At 32.0% G+C, this 22,552-nt stretch overlaps 4 protein-coding genes across 4 annotated transcripts; 3 read left to right on the plus strand and 1 right to left on the minus strand.

The window, feature by feature from the left end:
* Positions 1 to 1,306: 1,306 nt before the first annotated feature.
* On the plus strand, positions 1,307 to 7,380 carry LOC117213688 (probable cytochrome P450 301a1, mitochondrial). The gene is made up of 11 exons (XM_033459233.1): positions 1,307 to 1,546; positions 1,717 to 1,963; positions 4,012 to 4,128; positions 4,470 to 4,546; positions 4,652 to 4,847; positions 4,930 to 5,089; positions 5,222 to 5,391; positions 5,602 to 5,680; positions 5,832 to 6,029; positions 7,069 to 7,188; positions 7,265 to 7,380. Exons 1-10 carry the CDS (start codon positions 1,348 to 1,350, stop codon positions 7,174 to 7,176), a joined length of 1,551 nt encoding a protein of 516 aa, XP_033315124.1. The 5' UTR covers positions 1,307 to 1,347; the 3' UTR covers positions 7,177 to 7,188; positions 7,265 to 7,380.
* Positions 7,148 to 12,904, minus strand: LOC117213687 (probable cytochrome P450 301a1, mitochondrial). Its single transcript, XM_033459232.1, has 11 exons — positions 12,495 to 12,904; positions 11,587 to 11,660; positions 10,497 to 10,878; positions 9,541 to 9,657; positions 9,213 to 9,289; positions 8,929 to 9,130; positions 8,683 to 8,845; positions 8,433 to 8,602; positions 8,252 to 8,330; positions 7,935 to 8,138; positions 7,148 to 7,379 (listed from the first exon to the last, which is right to left on the minus strand). Exons 1-11 carry the CDS (start codon positions 12,503 to 12,505, stop codon positions 7,272 to 7,274), a joined length of 1,587 nt encoding a protein of 528 aa, XP_033315123.1. The 5' UTR covers positions 12,506 to 12,904; the 3' UTR covers positions 7,148 to 7,271.
* A 2,038-nt stretch (positions 12,905 to 14,942) lies between these two features.
* Positions 14,943 to 19,895, plus strand: LOC117213677 (probable GPI-anchored adhesin-like protein PGA55). The gene is made up of 3 exons (XM_033459218.1): positions 14,943 to 14,993; positions 15,480 to 15,678; positions 15,820 to 19,895. The coding sequence occupies exons 1-3, from the start codon at positions 14,943 to 14,945 to the stop codon at positions 18,168 to 18,170; spliced, it is 2,601 nt and encodes an 866-aa protein (XP_033315109.1). The 3' UTR covers positions 18,171 to 19,895.
* A 523-nt stretch (positions 19,896 to 20,418) lies between these two features.
* Positions 20,419 to 22,500, plus strand: LOC117213726. Its single transcript, XM_033459308.1, has 2 exons — positions 20,419 to 21,842; positions 21,940 to 22,500. The coding sequence occupies exons 1-2, from the start codon at positions 20,757 to 20,759 to the stop codon at positions 22,150 to 22,152; spliced, it is 1,299 nt and encodes a 432-aa protein (XP_033315199.1). The 5' UTR covers positions 20,419 to 20,756; the 3' UTR covers positions 22,153 to 22,500.
* The last annotated feature ends 52 nt before the right edge of the window (positions 22,501 to 22,552 follow it).

Raw genomic sequence — 22,552 nt, forward strand, 5'->3', positions numbered from 1 at the left:
AGTAGTTGGAAAGAATATTAAAGTCCATTCTAAAATTATATAGTTCATATTATATAAAAAATGTATAATATAACGTAAAATTATTATGTATACATATTATGTGAAATATGTAAATATGATTTTGATTAAAATAAAATGCATTGCTCTTATTTCAATCTTAACTACATCTTGAGAAAATTTAGAGATGACTAAAGTCCTTGAGAAATGTTTGATACTTGGCCGGATCTCTTGAGGAATAAAAGGGCTGGTTACGCACTCGTCTCGATCGAAAGTGTTCCCATTCAAAAGTAGTTCATTAAGCGTGGTACGTGTCTATATAAAGTAAAATGTTGAATAATAACAAGTGACAATTAAACTTATGTGTCGCCGTTTAAAAAAAGTTTAATGTTGATTGAAATGTGCAATATTTTATTCAAACGCAGCTTCTGATTTACTGAAATCAGTGATGGTGATAATATGATTCATTTCAAATAAAATCGTGCAATTTCAAATTGTGGATAGCGTAGATAGAAATTGACATAGTAAATGTGTGTGAAATAAAAATTCTATTTTATACGTTGTGAAGAATTATATCTTTATTCTGGTAGGCATCAATGAAATTTTATTTAAAATATAGGATAAAGAAATTATTCAATATGAGCTGTTACTTTCAAGAAATTTTTGAATTTAACATTTGGAATCTCTATTCAGCATTACTGTATACAAGGAAGGAAATTCCAATATACATGTACAATCAAGATTAATATTAGAACGATCAAAGTGCTCAAAATTTAATTTATTGTTTTTTATAGAAATTTTATAAATTTACAACGATGTACTTTTAGAAAAAATATTAAAAAGGATTCATGACGCTACAATTTACCGGCCTGTAATCGCATGCAGTAACTCTGGTTAGAACATTTTGCTTTCATTTTTCATGTTGATAGATTTGAATTGACTGAAATCGCCAGAGTTATCTCGATAGGGACACTCCGTTACAATTAGCTGACTGATAGTAAAAAATATATATTTTACAAGTCCTTCGAAATCTTTCATCTTTTTATCATAATGCCTCTTAAAAAATTCATTCTTGTTTGATATATTTCATAAATTACGAGACACGTTGTATTTCGTGAAACCACTTCTGCGAACGATTCTGGTAAATAGCACAAAACAATTACGCCGCATGGTTTCACTTGGAAGGGCTACTGTGGTTTTCACAATGCAATTCCTGTGTTATGGAAAAGAAAGCAAGCATAGTTTTTGCGTTTCATTATTTATTAATTTATCATATAAAGAAACTAACAGCAGTCCGCAAAATTTTAATGTAAAAATTCTACTATAATTTTTCTACGTTGCAGATTAAAAATGAGTATCTTGAATCGCAAGTTTATCAAATTTGTAAAATATACCATTGAACCATCAAGTTCTATTATTAGAACTATAGAAACTTTGACAACAGAAATCGAGGAGCAAGAGTGGTCGCAGTGTCGTCCTTATACCGAAATTCCTGGTCCCAAACCAATTCCCTTCTTGGGTAACACGTGGCGATTTATACCATATATAGGTATACACTGATTTGCCATAAATAGATTAAATAATATTCAGAAAATATGATGGGAGAACACCGAGATACAATTTCGGCCGTGTTGTATAACTATAGCATTACAAACTTATTTAAACTAGTGCTAAGACGATTTCTGTATATTCTAAACATACAAGATGCGTTCATTTCAGGTAACTTCGAGATCCAGGCGGTAGATCAAGTGTCGAAGAAATTATATAAAGAGTATGGAGATATTGTGAAAATAGAAGGTCTGTTAGGTAGACCGGATATGGTTTTCATCTACGATGCAAACGAAATCGAGCGTATCTTTCGGCAAGAAGAGAGGATGCCATATAGACCTTCGATGCCGTCGTTAAATTATTACAAACACGTGCTTAGAAAGGAGTTCTTCAAAAATAATGCCGGCGTAATCGCTGTGTAAGCACTGTATCATTTTTTTGTATATGTATTTACTAATTTTCGAGAAAATTATTATTTGTTTAATTAATTATTAATTATTGTTAAATACGAAGCGTCTATCGGAACGGTTGTATTTTAGATACATATTGTTATAGGACCATTTATAACAACGCTCTGTGTTCTAATGGAAAATGTAATACAAAACAATCTTAAGAATTTCTTTGATACTTCATTTAGTCAAAATATTTATATAATTTTTTTCACAAATAAAGACTTCAAAATGACGAGTTTCGTTAAAATTTTTCAATGGGACTTTTACTTAATAGTACTTTTGAAATATCATAAATAGCATCTTTACTACATGAAAACAGCATAATATTATAAAATATAATGGAATAATTCAATGCTAGAAGTTGAGTAAATGTGCGCTATATTTACACTCATCTATGAGTCCACACAACTTCATCATGTATGCAAACCTCATTAAGTACCATAATGGTCAAATATTGAAATTACAGATCTTCTAATGGTGTCGTTTACTCTTTTGGTTAGCAAACCACTGTGATAGCAAATATTTGCTACGCATATTGTATTTGCGCTTTTGGGAACGTGCTAACTAGATATCACTATGCTTTTGTTTCTGTACACGCTTCAACTTCGTGAGCTTTCATCACTCTTTACTATTTATGTGTCCATTACTTTAATGACAAGATTCATCCATCTTGAATAAATGTTATGAAAATACAATGCAATAAGCATTCATCCATCTAACTTGTGTACATTACAGATATTCGTGTGAAAAAGTCACAACATAAATAGAAACGGAAACCGGACGAAAATTAGGACAAGAGTAAACAAGTGGTGGCTTTAAGTGTTACGCATACTGTACAAGACATATTACTTATTAGAAAGTAAATTTTGTGCAATCGGATATTGATGCACGTTATGTTATCATTTCCCGCATGACAACGTATTTTGCAATTGCATTTAATGTAGCCTCTTTTCCTAATATTCGCGTGACAACACACGCACGTACACATGGTAATGTCTTAATTTGTAATTATCTCACTCAGCCGGATATTCTTGTGCAACAACATTTCACTTTCGGCCAGACCTAAAATTATATTGGATTAACAAATTACATATTTAGTGGAAGAAATGTAGCGAGATCGTAAATTAGAAATGTATTAGATACAAGAATTTCATATTTGAATTTCAAATCGCGAAAGTCACTTAGTTATTTATAGATTGATGTATTAAATTTCTTCGTAATATATGCGTGTTGTATGAAAAATAGGGAACTTTTTATCTGTTTATACTATTTTTATATTTCACATACCTGTTACTTCCAGTTTCCAAATTTTTAACATTCGTTTTATTCATTATGTATGCACGATCTTTTGAATATGTAGAGTAGACTAAATGTCATGGTCCCAATTTATCTTAATCATGTACACATTTTTCAATATACTAGACAGATTGGCTTTCTTGTTTATTAATGACTTTATCGAAGTCATTCCAAATATCTATTAAATTTCTCAATGTCGACTTACGAGAAATAGAGCAGAACCTTGAAGACTGCGTTACTGTAGATTCTCTTTTCACTTCGATTTCATTGAACTATACTTGATGATTAGTAAACACGACAATATTGATTATTACAGATCATCGACGGATGAATTAATTCAGAATGATGTAATGAGCTTTGCAATCTCTTTCATATTTATTGCAAATATTCATGAATGTGTCTAGTAAATAATCAACTATGCACATGATTTATCATGTTAAGTACACGGTGTAAAATACACAATAAAAAAATGTCATTAAACAACGCAAAGATTTAAATTATATCTTTTTACAATTTATTTAATAATATCCAATATTTTGTTAAGTTATAAATAATTTTTACAATAGTTTAAAAAACAGTTACATGTATACATTACAAAAGTGTTCATTATCTAATTTTTTTCATTTATTTTCTTCTCATTCAAATTTCGTAAATTGAAGAAAAGAAAATTGAAGAAAGTTGACAGCAACAAAAATAGTAATGAAAGCGATTGTTGCAGACATGGTGAGAGCTGGTACAATTTCCGGAGCAAGGTGCAACAAGTAATGTTACAACCACGAACAGCAAGAATGTACATTAGCGCTATCGAGGAAGCGAGTCTAGCATTTCTTCGCAGGTTCGCTGGCAAACAATCATCTTGATAGCACACGTGCACCTTACCTTTCACTTTTTCTTACTGCCCCTGTTCTCGTTCAGATACAATGTATCAGATACTCTAGAATATTCGTCATTGTTTATCCGGCTGTATCTTCTATCTTAAGACAGATTGTATAGGTCGTGTCTATATTGCATAATTAGCTTGTCTGATCCTACGCAATAATATGTTAAAATACTCTATTATGATAATTATTAGAAAATACAACCCTATTGTAATGATAATTTAGAAAATATTTTAATAGTAAATGTACAAAGAACCATACGAATTTTCTGGAGTAATTTTAGAATTTTTACTTTTAGAATTAGAAGAATACGGGATGAAGATGACGAGGTGCCTGATGATTTTCTAAATGAAATACACAAATGGTCACTAGAATGTGAGTAATAAATGGATTATGCTGATGATTTTAAACATTTAAGTTTACTCTTTATTTAAATAAACTTTCATGTTATCGAGAATGCTTTTAGCACCTTTTTTATAGCTATTGCCCGTGTTGCATTGGACGTTCGATTGGGTTGTTTGGATGATGATGCTAATGTCAAAACTCAGCAATTAATTGACGCAGTTACAATATTCTTTAAGAATGTCGGAGTCTTAGAATTAAAGATTCCATTCTGGAAATTATTCAATACACCTACGTGGCTACAATATGTGAACGCTCTCGACACCATAGTAAAGTGAATTTCAATAAAATATAATTACAAAACAACTAAATAAAAAAATATGCAAAATATAAATGAAAAGTATCCTTATGTCCAGTATAACGTCTAAATACACGGCGGCTGCTCTTTCAAGGATAAAAGAAGTAGAGAAATCTGATAAGGAACAGTCTCTTCTGCAAAGAATATTGGCTCTTGAAAATGATACTAAATTGGCTACTATCCTTTCTCTTGATTTATTTTTAGTTGGCATTGATACAGTGAGTAGCTCAATAAAAATTGGAATTTACTACTTTTAAATATCAAGGTTGCAAAACACAAATACTATTTATGTATTTTATTAACATAAGTGCGCAATATTAAATTTCTAAATCCTTAAATTTTATTTTTAGACTTCCAGTGCGGTAGCATCAACTTTGTATCAATTAGCTTTGCACACTGACAAGCAAAATCTCGCTTATGAGGAAGTCTGTAACGTGCTACCAGATAAAGATATGCAGCTTGAAGGGACGCATTTAGATAAATTGAAATACTTAAAGGCGTGCATTAAGGAAACTCTTAGGTTTGCGTGACAACCGTTAATCCTTTAGGGTCTTAATCCTAACAGTAATTCTTAGCCTTCTTGAGAACTCAAGTCAAGTTACTTTTAGACCAAAAATAACAACTTTCACGCCGAAGTATTTAAATTGGTTGTAATATGTTAATAAAAATACTATATAAAGAAATACTATATTATGATAGTTTTTAATGAAAGAATAATTATTTTCACTAGGATGTATCCAGTGGTTATTGGTAATGGACGATGTATGACTAAGGACACAATAATCAAGGGATATCGTGTACCAAAAGGCGTAAGAAAAAATTCTTCCTCAATTTAACTTTATTGTATTAATTTTAGCATAATTACTAGTAAAGGTTTCGTAATTTTCATAATAACTACTAAATTGCTGAATGGACATTGCCTGTTACAATTATAATATGAATAAAAATTGGTTAACACAGGTACAAGTAGTTTTCCAACATTACGTAATAAGTAATCTTGAGAAGTACTTTCCACGCAGCGAGGAATTTCTTCCAGAGAGATGGTTGCAAAGTGACGGTGTGTACCACAAATTCGCATCGCTTCCTTTCGGTTATGGAAGGAGAATGTGTCTCGGTCGACGTTTCGCCGAACTTGAGATGCTCGTTGTTATTAGTAAGGTAATAATTAATACTTAATTATTTTGTTATATATTTAAAAGCACAAGTTTTTTGTTATGGTTAAGAATATAAATAAAATATAAATAATAGAGCTCCTGAATTATACAAAAGGAAACAACAGAAGATAGAAAATGAGTGCCTCTTAATCTTGTAGTTTTGTTACCATAGATTGGGTGCTTAGCTTTGACTATAGCCTCCGGATAACTTAGTTTGTCAATTATCACAGTGAATTCCCATAGACAATGAACATTCACCTCAGCAGCTGAATCTTCGTTTCAGTGTGAAGGTACAATGTGTCTTTTTAGACTGTCATTATTTTGCCACACAAATCTCACAGTAATTTGTACCGTTACCAGGATGTACGAAACATGCTCATAAGCTTCTTTTCGTTGATTCTTTTGTTGCTTTGTTCCTATATTAATTTAACATTTATAATTTTCTCAGGAATAGCCAAGTATGTAGTATGTAATTCTTAACACAAAAAATACTTAAAAGCAGTTATTACATTTTGCATCATCAATTATCGTTTATACAGACAGGCAACTTCCTCTGTAGATATTAAATAGTAAAACTTTCACACATCATTTTAGATTTGTAATCTCCTTCATGGTTGGTTAAAGAAATATTATAAATATAGAACTGAAATGATATTATAATGTGTGTTCACCTGGATTCGATCTATAATAAATTATTCCATTAATTTTAAGGCTCCTATAAGTTTTATTATCTTTCACTTGACGATCCGACAACAAAATTGCTTGCGTTAAATGTCGTAACAAATATGGTCTTTTGAATTGGGGATTTTCTTGTATTTTATTGTACGAGCTTGCAATTTTCCCTCCAAGCAATTAGATAGAGGGTAACTGGAGAAATGTTAAATTACTCTCTGCTATTTTGATAAATTTTTTTGATTTTTTAGGAAAGTATTGTGATGTTTATACTTTATTATATGTATATAAATAAGAAGGCACAAATTTTTTTGCATTAGAAGCAAAAATAATAATTTATTGCGTTAATATATAGTAATTTTTTGTTTCAGATTTTGCAACGTTACAAGATAGAGTATCATCACGAGAAATTAGAGTATTACATCAATCCTATGTACACGCCTAAAGGACCCTTAAATTTAAAATTTATTGACAGATAATAATTTTTAAATGTATGTACAAACGATATGTTTTTCCTTTATTTTTTATTGCCTTTATTGCTATAAAATCAAAAGGATACTGTTTTAGATGATCACTATCTTTGAAGTACTTTGAATTTGAGTTCACCGTCGGGAGCGTACATAAATGTAACCTTGTATTTAAGTGGTTTATGATGGTATTCCAATTTGTAAGATCTTATCAGCTGTAAGCGAATAAAAGCAATAGTATTTATACATTTAATACCTCAAATGTATTATGATAATAGCTAAACTTATATATATGTCGGAGATGAAGGGACATCGGTACTTCCCGTCTGGAATGTTGGGAAAAAGCCCAGTACCTTGGTCAGACTTTTACTATAGTTACACTTAAGTAATAAAAATAAGAAATAGTTTTAAGTGTTCCAATCTGTCTTTATGACGATGGGTTCGGGCTCGAAGTGACATAGCGGGTCACTGGACGTAGCCACGGTCACGGGAGGGACGTGTACCTGACAGAGGTATGGAATGATTATATGGCTCTCCTTAAAAAAACAAAGATTGACCCGAGAAGTGGGACAGGAATATATAAGGGCAGGACGAATTGCTGGTTGAGTTATCGTGTATTACACGATTCGGGTAATAAACATTAGCTACATTCGCGATGGTAAAGTAAGTAAAGGTTCATCGAACGCCCCCAAAATTCCAACCTTAATCCGACATATATATTATACGACAGCAACTTTTTTATAAAAGTGGAAAACATTTTTTGTACGTACTTTGGCAAGCAGAACTTGTATTTCTAAATCGGCAAATCTTCTACCTAGACACATACGTGCGCCATGACCATAAGGTAACGATGCAAAAGGGTGCAAAGTTTCGTTAGAAGATTCTTTTAACCACCGCTTTGGCTTAAACGTTTTTGCATCTTTTACATATTGTTTCATATTTCCCGTTACCACAGTTGGGAACACGACTTGCACCTACAATAAGATAGTTATGACTCTAATATGTTACAATAAAGTGCACGGTAGATGTATCGCTATTATAAAATTTGCGCTATATATCTGTATATGTACTGTAAACCTGTACTGACCCCCTTTGGTACTCTATAGCCGCAAATTGTGGTGTCATTTTGTAATGTTCTACCGTTTCCAATCACTGTAGAATATACTCTAAAACAAATACGATATTTTTTTATGGAGAAATTATAAAGTATTCTTCTAGTGTTACATTTATCCATGCAATTTAGATGCTCGCGAAGCGATTAATTATACCGGAAAACTTCACGAATAAAGGCTTTCATATAAATAGCTTTATCGAGATGACTCGTAGTAAGAGGTACAGATGGATCAGGAAGAATTTCTATAAGCTCCTGATAAATTTTTTCCTGTTCCTCCGGTCTAGTTGCCAGTTGATACAATATTGAACAAACAGCCATTGAAATCTATAATACAACACTAATATTTAATACTCTGTATATTAAATATTCCGTAATATAACAAAAAAGTACTCGTTTTTACGTACGGTATCTATTCCAACCAAAATCAAATCTAAGGCCAGAATATAAGCCATTTTAGGGTCACTTTCTTTGGCTAAAATTCTTTCCACCAAAGACAAGTCAAACTCGTCAACAGATTTTTTTGTTTTCAGCCTCTCCATCGCTGCATCGATGTATTTCATACATACTCTGGTGAACGGACAAATTTTATTTAAAAATCGGTTATAATTCTTATTACATTCTAGCGAAAATAACAGTAAAATTTCGCTTACTCGATGAAGTAATCCATGTTTCGTACGTATCGTGACCACAGAGGGGTGGGCACGTATCTCCAGTAAGGAGCTTTCAATTCAAGCACTGCTACGTTCCTCAAAGCAAATTTGGCCGCGTCGATAATCTTTTGAGGCTCCGAATCCGGTGTCAGATTACCTGATAAGCACCCTAATCTCACGTCAAGGGCGACGCGACCTATACCTGTACAATTAAACAGAACGATTAATTTTTAATTTCATAAGATTACAATTATAGACGTATAAGCAACAATTTTTCTACCAACATTCTAGAGCCCATTTGTGTATTTCGTTATCAAAGTCTGCTGGCAATTCGTCATCTTCTCCTTTAATCTCCTGAATTCTGAAAATAATCATCAATCACGTCTTTGTGCGATGCTGTAAGTCGTGTTGTATCTTAAATTTTTTTATAAAACTTCTCTACTTCTTTTTTTATCTTTATATATCTGTTTATTTACTTCTATCTATCCAGATTAAACAGAATGTCGAAAGCTCTTGCTTATAAATTCGACAATTCGATAATCTTCAACAATTAAATTAATTAAAAATCGAGAAGTTACGAGTCTCGCAGTGTTTATGAGAATGCAAACTCACCTCTGTATGAAATCAGACGTAACCATCTCAATAGGCGTTATGTATTTCCTCACCGTCTGCGGTTGGAGAACAGGTTTCTGGACTCTCGTACGAAATTCTCTCCATGGCTCACCGTGTCTGCAGAGAAGTGTAAATGTTCCATTATGTCATTCGTTATTGATGCGTTACGTCATTCCTTCTACGCGTAGTGTTTTATGAATGGTTTCAAGGTCAAGGAAAACCACTCGTGGTTAGCAGAAGGTTGACATAAAATTTAATTATAAGCGGGCAATGTTGGTATAGTCCAAACAGTGATCGTGCTAGTGCTAATGCGCTTTTTAGAACGCGCAATGCATAAGCAAACTTCTCCTTTAGTATCAGAGTTCGTTGAACAATACATATAACTTGTTAATTATTCAGAAACTTCTTTAATAACGAAATTAACAGTTGATCGTTTGCGCATCAATTTTAATCAAGTTTTAGTGTATTGTTTTTCCCCTGTACTATAAACAGTAGGTATTAAAGATAAAAGATTCCTGGGTGTATACATTATTATGTACAAAATATTGGTAATCCAAGTGACGACTTTCTCAGTTAACAAATTAATGGTCACAGCATCTATTTTACGATCTATCATTTACGACACATAATGTTAATATCTGAGTTGTGGCCATTTAAGCGAATAGTACTGCAGGTGGACGAGAGAAGATCATAATTACAATAAATGCGATTGACGAATGAAACACCTGAAATAAGAAATGCATACAATATAACTGCTCTCATAAGAACCAATGTACGTCTTTTATTGCATCAGAGATGCATCCGTTGTAACCATAGTTTTAATGAACTTCTTATTTTTCAAATCATCAATTGTTATTCAAACAGATTTCGTGATATAGAGCACTACTTGAGTACTAATAATGGAGAGACCGCTCTACTTTATCATCATCACATCCTATAATATCATGTCTACGTACACTCCAACGACACCAGGAAGACTTCCAAAAAAATCTTTCCTCACGACGCTCTTATAATGCACCAGACACGGCATAGACGGCCTAAATGGAGTCGGTCCTTCCTGTCTATAAATCTTCTCGATCTCGTCAGCGTCGTAAACGAACAACAGATCCGGTCGACCTATTAAACCAGTCAAACGAACGATCTTCCCGTACTCATCGTAGAATATCTGCGACAATTTCGCCACGTCTGATATTTGGTATTGGCCGATTATTGGAAATAATCGCCAAGTATTTCCCAAAATTGGTACCGGCGTTGGTCCTGGTATGTCTTCGTATGGCTTCACTTCGATCGTTGCATCGTGATCGACCGTGCATTCCCTTGTCGTCGAGGTCACTGCACCTGTACGAATGCATGGAACTGGACAATGAAAAGTCTGGAAGACGGACGCACTTTGAATTCGATATGAAGGTCGAACGCACTGCCAATGTATTTCGAAGGTCTTCAAAAAAATTAAACGAACTACGTTTTGTACGAAGATAATAGAAATATTTAAAGAATTGTTGCTAAAATTATTCTTCACACTTTAATTAATATTATTATATTATATTATATTATAATATAATAATAATTTTGTGAAAGAATCTTATTCTAAATTCATTATTGGATAAATTATATGGAATAAAAGATATTCTATTTTTTTATTATAACAAGACATAAATAATCAGTCTCAATACTGATTACATTGAATCCATTTCGAAAGTAAGTATTAAGAGACCTTGGGCGTGACATTTACACAATCCTGAAGTCGTTTCAAGGCAATCATAAATCAGTGATCACAAACAGACCGGCATGAGATTTCATTCGTACTGCTAGAAAAGAAAATTACAAGCTACATTTCAAGTGAAAATATTCTACCATCAACACCAAGTAACTTTCATAAAAAAATTCTTTCACTTATTAATCTTTTCAAAAGAAATTGCGTGGCATGATTTAGAAACTGAAGTCTGTATGTTGTGCTTTACGCTGAACGCCTTTCAATGAAGATGATATGATAATGATATTTAAATGAATGTAAGAAAGCGATCATTTGTTACGTTATTTTCTTACCTGTGCATAAAATTCTTCGAAGGTCGCTTTGTGATTGTGAAAGCTGACGTACCAATAATAGCTGTCGTGTCATTCTACTAATTCAAATAAAGATATGATTACTTTATTAATATATTTATCGTATATTATTACTTTATTATATTGTAAATAATATCATATACTTTTGTAGAAAAAGTTAATAATCGTTATTTGATAGTAATAATGATTCGAGTAATAAAAAAGATACACTTTTACATGGTGCATTAATGTTACTCCCCACGTATATCAAAAGAAAGGAAATCAATTTCTTCGCCTGCCTCTATACTGTATATTAAAGGAAACCCGCTTTCACTCTCATGTCTCGCGGCCTCTAGCTTACCCTTTTTATGATTATAACACTATAATCCTACGGAATTGCTTTAAAATGGTGAATATTCTAAACATTATTTCTTCGAATACGATGAAATATATTATAGATTATATTCTAAAACAAGTAAAAATATTTAAAATGAAATTATTAAATATCTACGATAAATACTAATTAAGCTATTCATTATTATTCATTTACTAAAGCACTTGACATGTTTCACACAATAATTATATGATATATTTTCTTCTTTCAAAATTTCCCATGTATAGAAAGTTTAGTGATTTTGTAAGTTCGTTGAAGCTTAAATATTGTTCTCTTCGCATTCCCCATTTCCATATAATTTTTCGATAAAGTTTCAAACAACCTCTATTATGAATAACATTTATTTTTTTATTTATACCCATGGAAATCTTGATAAAGTTTTACGAGAGAAAGTAGAACACTTTGTATATATATTTGTTATATATAACCCTATATATAAACATTGGACTGACAATAATGCAAGTACCTAATGACAGTTTCAAGGATTCCTGCAGTTATACCTGTATAATCTCCTTACCTGAAATTCATTGAAATCGTCTTTTGTTCCTTCTAGCTTGATTGGTCCCGTTATGGCACGAGGTAAACTCTTCACCATAAATAATACTGACAAATCACATCAGATTGTATTGTCATTCTAAGCAATCTTTAACAATATGAAGGTACTACTGTGTTATATTAAATCTTCTTTAACACTTGTCGTTTGAAGAAAAAATAATAATTGTTCCTTTCCTTTTGATAGATGGGACGCCACGGTTTGCACGAGATCGTGGTGGAATGCTCGGAATACTCTTCGTAAAACGAGACTACAGTGTCCAACCGAAGTGAACTCCCCACTTTGAAATCTCCCTCCATTACTTAACGGTTTGAATTCGCTGCTGCGGTGGAGGCACCACTACGATACCCAAGGAGAATGTATTGTCGTCACTTTCGCGTTTAATTCGCGCGGAAATCGAGGAAATATTAGAAAGTTTAATAAGGACTGTATAATAATATTGCGCTTTCTGAGTTCTTTACCAACTTTTCTTCGATTATAATTACATGATATGTAATAATTACAGAAACAATAGAAATACAATTGATCTTGGCGAAAAATCGTTGATTATTACCCATCTTTTATACTCGAGAAGATGTTACGGACATTTATGATAACACGCATCGACTGTGATTGCATCAAACTTTAATTAAACAATTATGCAACAGGTTATTGCCCTCGATAATTCTTTACACTCGTAATTATCAATTATCTTCTAAACATTATGAACTTTCTCAGCCAGTTTCACTTATTATCACTTTTTTGTAGGTTATCTTAAACAAGGTGTTGTATAGGCATGTGAGTTATATGCACATGCAAATGTACGTAAGCATTTTCCAACAGAGGTGAACATTATAATTTTAATTAGATGTTTCAACAGTTATTAACTTGGAATAGTTCACGCAAATCGTTCTCGTTACATATAATTAGAATAACATGTGCAAAGTTTATGAAAATGCAAAAAATGATATTTTATCAATATGTTTATGTATACAAATGTTTATTTAACGTAGCTGAAGTATAGGACAACGAATATTGACTTTAGCGCAGAACAGTAAATTTACAACGACAGTAACGGGATAATTTATGGAAAGGAACAGGTATACATCTTGAATAATTTATTGCATTCTGCATGGCTGGCTATTTTATTGTTGGCAGCGGATTAGGCGACCGTGCTTTTACTTTTATCTTAAGTTCTTCTCCCTTGTCCTGCAATATCTGCATTTTAAGAATAGTTAGTTATATACCCACCATAAATAGTAAAACTCATTTAATTCCGTTCTAAACACATAAAAAAAATTGTTAATTTTTTTTACTAAACCTTATTTCATTTATTTATCTTATATATATACATAGTAACTTTATTTAATGTAGCGAATATCCTTAATTTTATTATTTCGTCTTTAAAATTTTTTCAAACAATTTATATTACATCAAATAATGAGATTAAAGTACGAACACCGTAAAAGATTTTTTAAGCTTTTCTTAGTTTTAAGTAGTTTCAGTTTTAAGACTTTAAAAGACTGCCCGCGCAATATCAGAAAATAAACACATTGTAACCCGCACGATTTTGCATATATATACGTTACATATAGCCTCGGTCCTCATACAGCATTCAAAGGTACTTAATAAATGAGTAACGAGTATTTTCAAGAAATTTTCAAGAGTTTGTTACACAATCCTATCGATTATTATTTTCATTTTCCGTATCACCGTGTATACTGATGATATTATATTCGCGAAAATACTCATCGCCACATTCAACAAATTCCAGCTTCATATTGTAATTTATACAATAACTAAAACTCAGCTTATCGAAGACGTTTATCGCAGTTGACGATGCTCGATACAACTGAAAACTTTGTAAACAGGAAGAGTGAATTGACGTTTCATAAACAGAAGATTCACGATTCACGCCCTCAGACGTTCACGCTAGGTAAACAAAAGCCAGAAATTCGGGTTTTGGATTTAAGAGGTTTTAAAAAGGAAAGTACCCTGTGTCCAAGGGAAAGCAATTAAACTTTTCCATTTTCATTATGGCTACCATGGACCCTAATAAAACCAGGTAAAAGTGCGATATAAAATTTGTTAGCAAGCTACTTCAAAAGATAATCGGATCTCTCAAGTAAGCTACAATAAAACCTCTCGAGGTAGTCTCGTAATTCTTTATTTGCAGGTACGGAGTCTCTAAGCACCCTTCGAGGATTCCTAGAAACTGCAAATAACTGTACTTGGAAATAAGAATCCACGTCTAATATTCGTCTTGTTCCAGAAGTGGGGGAATTTGGATCCAGTCGACTATATTAAGGAGCTCACAGAGGGTTGGCATGTCATTTACGGGAAGGTGCGTTAGAAGATTGGTTTTCCGTTCTAGTCCTTTCGATTTTTGGGTGATTTTCACTTGTTCGTTTTGGTGATAATTGTTAATTGAAAATGGCAGTAGAGTGGATTAAAAATAATATGCTGTTTGTTGACAATGAACGCGTAAGTTGATTTTATGAATTTGAATCTGTGATTGCAAATTTCTTCCTTATCAAATGGTTTTCTTATTCGAAATGTACTATTTGTCATAATTTGTAACTGACATTCTGTGATTTACTTTGACCTCGAACAGACTATTGAATATACGTGATACAATCGAAGAAAAATTATTTAACTAATTTATGTATTATGATTTTAACGGACTTTTGAAAATGTATAACTTTAATCAATAATTAAATTTTGTTCAGCTTCGTTGAATAAATTTCCCTTAGCCCTTTACTTTGCAATTTTATTTTGTATTTCATACATTCAATACGTTAATTATCGTTACTCTTTTGCCACAGAGCATCAATTGTATTATTAATTAGTTTGCAATCACTAATATTAGAACGTCGAGGAATTTTACGTATACATGATTTTTATTACAGAATTAAGTTTTATTTGATCTGAATATTTTAATAATTTTTGTTTCTTATTTTTCTTTAATAGAGTAGGCAATTGGCGGAAACCGAATTAAAAATTCAGCAGTCTCTTCAAAAAATTTCCACCACAAATTGGTATAAAAACAAATATGCGAATCCACAAAGGATATTAAAAGGCATGCAGATTGAATATCGTCTACCATCATGGAAGAATCCTACTTTCAGAAGAAACTATATATCAAATTCATCGTCTTCCGATTCAATAGGTATTTGTTAATGTTCGATTCTTATAAAAATGTAGAGATAACAAATGACAGATTTTTTAATTGTAAGTCATGGTCTTTTTTTAAAGAAGTATGCCAGTTATATTGACTGTGTTATATTAACAATATAATTTTGAATTTCAGATATATCTCCACATGTGAAGGAAAATGTACACGAGAAAGCTAAGAAAGTGGCACCGCCTATAACATCCTACAACAACAAAACATTTTGTCAGCAAATATTACCAGAAACTAAACACACGAGATCCTCGACGAAGTCTTCTTCACCCAAGGAAGAAATATTGGACTTGAACATTCCGGTAATGAAGTTCCCTAGACAAATTTCCAAGACTTTTCCTAAAATGTCGCCTTCTAGAAAAATCCAAAACATAAATATCATTTTTCCACCCGGTCCGAAGATTGAATTTCCAAATGAAGACATGTGTAATGACGACTATAACGGTGACGATAGTAGAGAGACGTTTGTTTTAAAGGAACGACCATTTAACGTTGATAGGACTACTAAGACTGAAGATTTACGAAACGTCGATGTGATAATAGACAAAAGAAGAGAGAATAGACAAACGAACGTCAGCTTTCAAGCTCCCCAAGCTGTAACGACTATTTTAGAAACACTAGAAAAGCCAAACTACGTCAAATATGGTGCCAAATCTACTCCAAAATTCTCTCAAGCTTCCGAAGTTGTGACGACTCCTTTAAGTACGCCAAATGTAGAGCCGAAATTTTTCAAATATCATACCAAATCTACTCCAAAATTCTCTCAAGCTTCCGAAGTTGTGACGACTCCTTTAAGTACGCCAGATGTAGAGCCGAAATTTTTCAAATATCATACCAAATCTACTCCAAAATTCTCTCAAGCTTCCGAAGTTGTGACGACTCCTTTAAGTACGCCAAATGTAGAGCCGAAATTTTTCAAATATCATACCAAATCTACTCCAAAATTCTCTCAAGCTTCCGAAGTTGTGACGACTCCTTTAAGTACGCCAGATGTAGAGCCGAAATTTTTCAAATATCATACCAAATCTACTCCAAAATTCTCTCAAGCTTCCGAAGTTGTGACGACTCCTTTAAGTACGCCAAATGTAGAGCCGAAATTTTTCAAATATCATACCAAATCTACTCCAAAATTCTCTCAAGCTTCCGAAGTTGTGACGACTCCTTTAAGTACGCCAGATGTAGAGCCGAAATTTTTCAAATATCATACCAAATCTATTCCAAAATTCTCTCAAGCTTCCGAAGTTGTGACGACTCCTTTAAGTACGCCAGATGTAGAGCCGAAATTTTTCAAATATCATACCAAATCTACTCCAAAATTCTCTCAAGCTTCCGAAGTTGTGACGACTCCTTTAAGTACGCCAGATGTAGAGCCGAAATTTTTCAAATATGGTGCCAAATCTACTCCAAAATACTCTCAAGCTGCCGAAGTTGTGACGACTCCTTTAAGTACGTCAGATGTAGAGCCGAAATTTTTCAAATATCGTACCAAATCTACTCCAAAATTCTCTCAAGCTTCTGAAGTTGTGACGACTCCTTTAAATGGACCAGATGTAAAGCCAAAATTCTTCAAACTTCGTGCCAATTCTACTCCAAAATTCTCTCAAGCCCAACTATTTTCACCTGCTATCATCATCAATAGTCCAAAAGAAAAGAATATTTCACCCAGCATACTGGAGAGATCTTTGATTTTCGAAAACAAATCAATGAATGTGTCGAACAAGTCTGAGAATATTCGAAGATTTAAGAAGATATCTCCGAATCTTCTGGAAAAGACGTTTATCTTCGAAATGAATTCAACGCACAGCAGTTTCCAAGAATCGAGTGACTCCATAGACTTTGAGCTTTCGTTACAGAGTAAACAATTGAATTGCAAGAAGAATATAGTTCGAGAGATCGTTCGAAACTTAAATGAAAAAGAAAAGAGAAAATCGTTGCAGCCGCGTCATAGCCAAGATGATGACAAAGAGTGCTATGTGAAGCAAATAGTGAATGCTTTGGATAAGGGAGACATTTCTGGAGTGACAACCCTATTATCAAGAAGTTCTACAATCGACGAAGACAACCCCAGCGAATCAGAGACAAAATCCTACGTCACATCAAACTTCCCCATGGATACGGATTACAGTGATTATAGTCAAAGATCGCCGACTCTGAACAGCGACGACGATCAAACATTCGTTTCTGAATGCCTCAAAGAAGACACGTTGGAAGCCAAAGAGAAGAAAAGTGCTGGGGATGATTCTGTTTATTGGATATCCATACCTAGATCTACACTACCAAGAAGTAGTTCTCTATTGAGCATGATCTCCGAATGGTCCAACCCTGATCACTCTCCATGTATCAGTCCGATTAAAAGCCCGAATGAAGTCGAATATTCATTACAAACAAGCTGGGGAGCTAGTTACAAGACGAGCAACCCACTCTCCAAGAAATTGTTCCACGAGACCGTAGTGATAGATTCAGGATACTCTGATTAGAGTGGATCTTATTTTTCGACCATTGAGTTTTCCCACGGTAGCGAGTGTATCAAAAATTTCTGATAAAAACTTATTTACATTCAATAGTCATCAGAGAAAAATGTAGTCACTCTTTACGAGTGATTAAGTCGGTAAAAGTCAAAAGAGAGGAATTTGCGAATTATTTCATGATTCAATTTGACGTAAAATGTAATCTGATTGCCAGAGAATTTATTTCTACAATCGCGAATATTTGGATATTTGCTTCGATACTTTCCAGATGATGCTTCCAGTGACTGGATATAACACGTATCGTATCTTTTGAGTATTCTGCAAATATAAAATAATAATATTGTGGTATAATGAAATTAGATATAGTATATGTATATAATAAAATTTAATGTATATGTATATGTAATAATAGGTATATTGAATATTACAAAGACTGGAAAGATCGAAGTTACATTGAGAATATTCATATTTTTGCGAACATTTCGTTACATTACGCATGCGACAAATTGGCGGTAAATAATTTTCAAATTCATTGCAATTCAACTTTGATCTATTTTTTTTCTTTTTTATTGCAAGCAAGTGATTGATCAAAATAATGTGATTTTATATTTACTAATGATATGAACGAAGTCTGAATATTGTAGGCATTCCGTGAAATTCAAATGTGCCTTCCTCTTTCAAGTCGAGCTCGAATCTCTTAGAATAACGAATTATTTTAATTGTGAATGTTCAATCGTTTCACGCATATTATATGCATACGAAACTGTATTTCCTATATCTATCTAATATTGTTTAATATCTGAAAATGAAGAATTTGATTTTGATTGTTTTTTACCGATAAACTTAACTAGTTTTTTGTAAAAAAGTTATATTGGAAGTGATGTTCTATCGATATTAGTATCGAAATAATGCATCGATAGTATAGCAAACTAGTTTTATTTTACATTAAATATACTTTTCAGTCTGACTAGGACAACGTGAAGACACAGTTGTGATGTTCAAAGCTATAAACTATGCGAATCATAAGTGTATAAAGCGGATTTTAAGATATTGTTTCAATGTACGTGTTTGATGAAACATAGTATTGTCCATTATATATACAATTTATTCATGTCTTCGATGAAAAATTTTTTCTCTGGCGATTCGAACAAATGCCAGGATACTCGGCGATAGTCACTGATAACTATATAGAAATAAATTGTCTCGGCTAGGAACTTATTTGGAAATTTTCTAGTGGAAAATTAGCTACAAAAATTCTTGTAATACTAGGTAATAGTTACGTATATAAACCACTTTTAACGTTCCTATATTAATCTTTTTTTTTAACTCTTTCGCGTTAAAAAGATACTGGCAAAACTCTTTTCTAAAATTCAATCTAATTTTTTTTCTTTGTAATACTACAAATTAATTATTTGCTAACGTATTTCAGAATCAATGGATTCATTAGAATCCCGAATGCGACGAAATGTATGAATGAAAATTAAAACGCAATGGAATGTTTAATTATAAGATTAAGTTTTAACACTGACTTATTTGCCATCTAGTACATAGTGTCTACTACTGTAAAGTATAGTAATGCTTCTTTAACGAAAAATCGTAGAGAGAATTCTTACAAAGTTCTAGTATTTCGGAATTCCAATATAATAGTAAAATTATTTTGTAAAATATTTCTTATGCGAAGTAAGTCAGCATCTTTGAAGCAATATTTGTTATAGCAGCATGATCATAATCTTTTAAAAATAATACAAAATAATATCGTGATAATGATAATGATAATGATAATTGTAAAAGTAGATTTGGAGAAATAAAGCAAAGAATATAAATTTAAATCTAAACAAAAATAAAAATAATCTTCAATATATATATTTGAATTACATAAAACAAATTCCCTTTTCTATAAATCGCTTTTACAGATCTATATTTTTATAATTAATTACGCGAACGAATAATAACACAGCAGAAAGTCGTAGAACGCTTGAAATTTCAAATCGATTATTTTTTATGTAATTGCTATGAATAATTGATTGCAAAATTCTAAAGCGTGATCAATGGACAGCCTTTTATTCAATACAAAATAATCTTCAAAATCTTGTACACAAATAATGTAAGACAGAAAGTATCCTTAAACTTTTGCAGATACGTATCTCTTTTGAAATGATGTAAATTTTATTCTGTATGTACTTTGTCACACAGCTAATAGTTTACAAACGATTTTAATCATTCTATATTACTATATATGTGCATTCTGTGTGTGTATGTGTGTGATACAAATAATGTATCATCCTCGTTTGATATTATGAAAGATTAAGAACAACATAAGAAGAACCTGAAAAAATTAATCTATTTCAAATAAAGTGTACATTCCGAAGTACACACGCGTGTATGACCTTTACCATATTTATCACCTAACGGAATAACGAGCAACAAATTACAGACGTTGTCATTACCGTTCTAAGTGTCGAGACACAAACATAATACATTTTGAATCCAAGAAGTGAAAAAGTATCAAAAATTTACAAGCTATACTACTTGTGTACTTATTACCAAAGAGAAATTCCTTCCCTGTTATTATTTTGCATTTAAAGATAAAAACTAATGAAGAAGATGGCGCTACAGTCAGGAAGCAATCATTTGAAACCTACGTCAGATACTTCGGAAATAGTAAACAATGAGGAGAAATCACAAAATAATTCTATTTCGATTGAAAACAAATACACAAGCTATACTTTCCAAAATTTCAAAGTAAGAAAGAAATGTTTTAGGGAAAACTTATTTTGTGAGCCAAAAGAGGTGCAATTTGCGAATAAATCCCAAAACTTCGTGAGGAAAATAATTGCTTCTTTGGAAAAAAAGAACAAAGCTTGTACAGCAAATGACGAATTTTTTACAAAATATAACAGAAGAAATGACTCGAATCTTAATTTTGATCATTCCTTCAATAGAAAAGTTGAGACCTCTAACAAGATAAAAAATGAAATTCCAATTTCAAATATGGAAACAGAAACAAGTAAAGTATCTTTGGAAGATAATAACAAGATACAGAATTCTCGACCAGAAACGCCTACCAGATATCACCTACCTGTATCTTCAAATATTGGAACGAGAAAAAAAGCTTCCCTAGAAATCTATATTCAAAATAGTAATTCTAAGAAATCAGTAGACGAAACTTTCAATAAGCAAGAGAATAATTTTAAAATAAATGAACAATCAAATAAAAAATATTATAAAGAAGGTTATGTACACTACAGTTCAAGAAATGACATCGAAGTCTGTAACCATGAAAGAAAAAAATTTTATGATTCTTCTTCGTTCGATCCTAATCGATATCGGGTCGAGTTACAAAATCGAACAGATACTATAAATTCCTATTTTTTAGAAAACGACCAAGACGATCACAAAAAAAATGCGTTAGAGAAAATATTTATACATTCAGAGAGGGAGGAGAGAAATTTAGACAGAAATACTTTCACAGAAAGACTCAATAGAAGTAAGTCGCTCAAAAATTTCTTTGTGTCCATGATAAAGTGGAAAAAGTCTAAAACTAAGGAGAGACCTCAACGCTTTATGTCTTGTGATCATTTATTGGAGGACACAAAAATAATTGGTTGTAAAAATGATAAAATATTACAAAGAACTTCTTCATATCAAGCAATCGTTTTCCATCAAGAAAATTTTGAGCAGGTAAAACAATTAAATATATATATTTTTTAATTAATTGAATAAATGTTTATTAAATTAAATTACATTCGATCTTTTAACAACATAATAAAAATTACAGGTCAAACGTAACGCGACAATTCATCCTATTTATAGAGGGAAGAGAAATCAACAGCTTTTGGAAGTACTTGCAAAAAAAAATGAAGATCGTAGACGTCTTTTGATACATGGAAGCATGGAAAATCTTGTAAAACCCTCTGCAATCAAGGACATAGTAAAACATCTCGAAAATAGTAAAACGTCACAGCTTCCGCAAGAATCGCGAAAATATTAATGACTATTCCAATGAAAGAAAACATTGACTGCAAAGGAAGATGATGATATACTTATTCAGTTTCATAACTTGTGACAAATATTACTTCTTTGTATGATAATAAAAACCAAATGCCTTTTTAGGATGTTGACCCACACATGACATTGTGAAAAACTAGTAAATTTAATTTACTAATATTGAATGTTTAATTTCATCGTATATATTTAATATTTTAATTAAATAAATAATATCTTCAATAATGTTTTGTATATGCGGCCGCTGTTTAGTTTTAATATCAAAAATATGCGTAAGAAATGGATATATTTATGGTAGATTTGAATTAAGTTTGAATTAAATTTGATTTAAATTCGAGTTCAGAATAGGCAGAAAAATGTTAATGACCAAGTTTGAAGTAGACTAT

Source organism: Bombus bifarius, unplaced genomic scaffold (assembly GCF_011952205.1).
Source record: "Bombus bifarius isolate JDL3187 unplaced genomic scaffold, Bbif_JDL3187 scf7180000009125, whole genome shotgun sequence".
In the NCBI taxonomy this organism is placed as follows: domain Eukaryota; kingdom Metazoa; phylum Arthropoda; class Insecta; order Hymenoptera; family Apidae; genus Bombus; species Bombus bifarius.

Coding starts and splice junctions, on each gene's coding strand:
- LOC117213687 (XM_033459232.1), bottom strand. Junction 9,658..10,496: donor CTTCCTGGTGTCGTTGGAGT/GTACGTAGACAT, acceptor ACTTCTCTGCAG/ACACGGTGAGCCATGGAGAG. Junction 7,380..7,934: donor TACAAGTTCTGCTTGCCAAA/GTACGTACAAAA, acceptor ATTCGCTTACAG/CTGATAAGATCTTACAAATT.
- LOC117213726 (XM_033459308.1), top strand. CDS start 20,757: ATGAAGAAGATGGCGCTACAGTCAGGAAGCAATCATTTGAAACCTACG. Junction 21,843..21,939: donor ATCAAGAAAATTTTGAGCAG/GTAAAACAATTA, acceptor TAAAAATTACAG/GTCAAACGTAACGCGACAAT.
- LOC117213677 (XM_033459218.1), top strand. CDS start 14,943: ATGGCAGTAGAGTGGATTAAAAATAATATGCTGTTTGTTGACAATGAA. Junction 14,994..15,479: donor TGTTTGTTGACAATGAACGC/GTAAGTTGATTT, acceptor TTTCTTTAATAG/AGTAGGCAATTGGCGGAAAC. Junction 15,679..15,819: donor ATCGTCTTCCGATTCAATAG/GTATTTGTTAAT, acceptor TTTGAATTTCAG/ATATATCTCCACATGTGAAG.
- LOC117213688 (XM_033459233.1), top strand. CDS start 1,348: ATGAGTATCTTGAATCGCAAGTTTATCAAATTTGTAAAATATACCATT. Junction 1,547..1,716: donor GCGATTTATACCATATATAG/GTATACACTGAT, acceptor CGTTCATTTCAG/GTAACTTCGAGATCCAGGCG. Junction 4,848..4,929: donor GCTCTCGACACCATAGTAAA/GTGAATTTCAAT, acceptor CCTTATGTCCAG/TATAACGTCTAAATACACGG.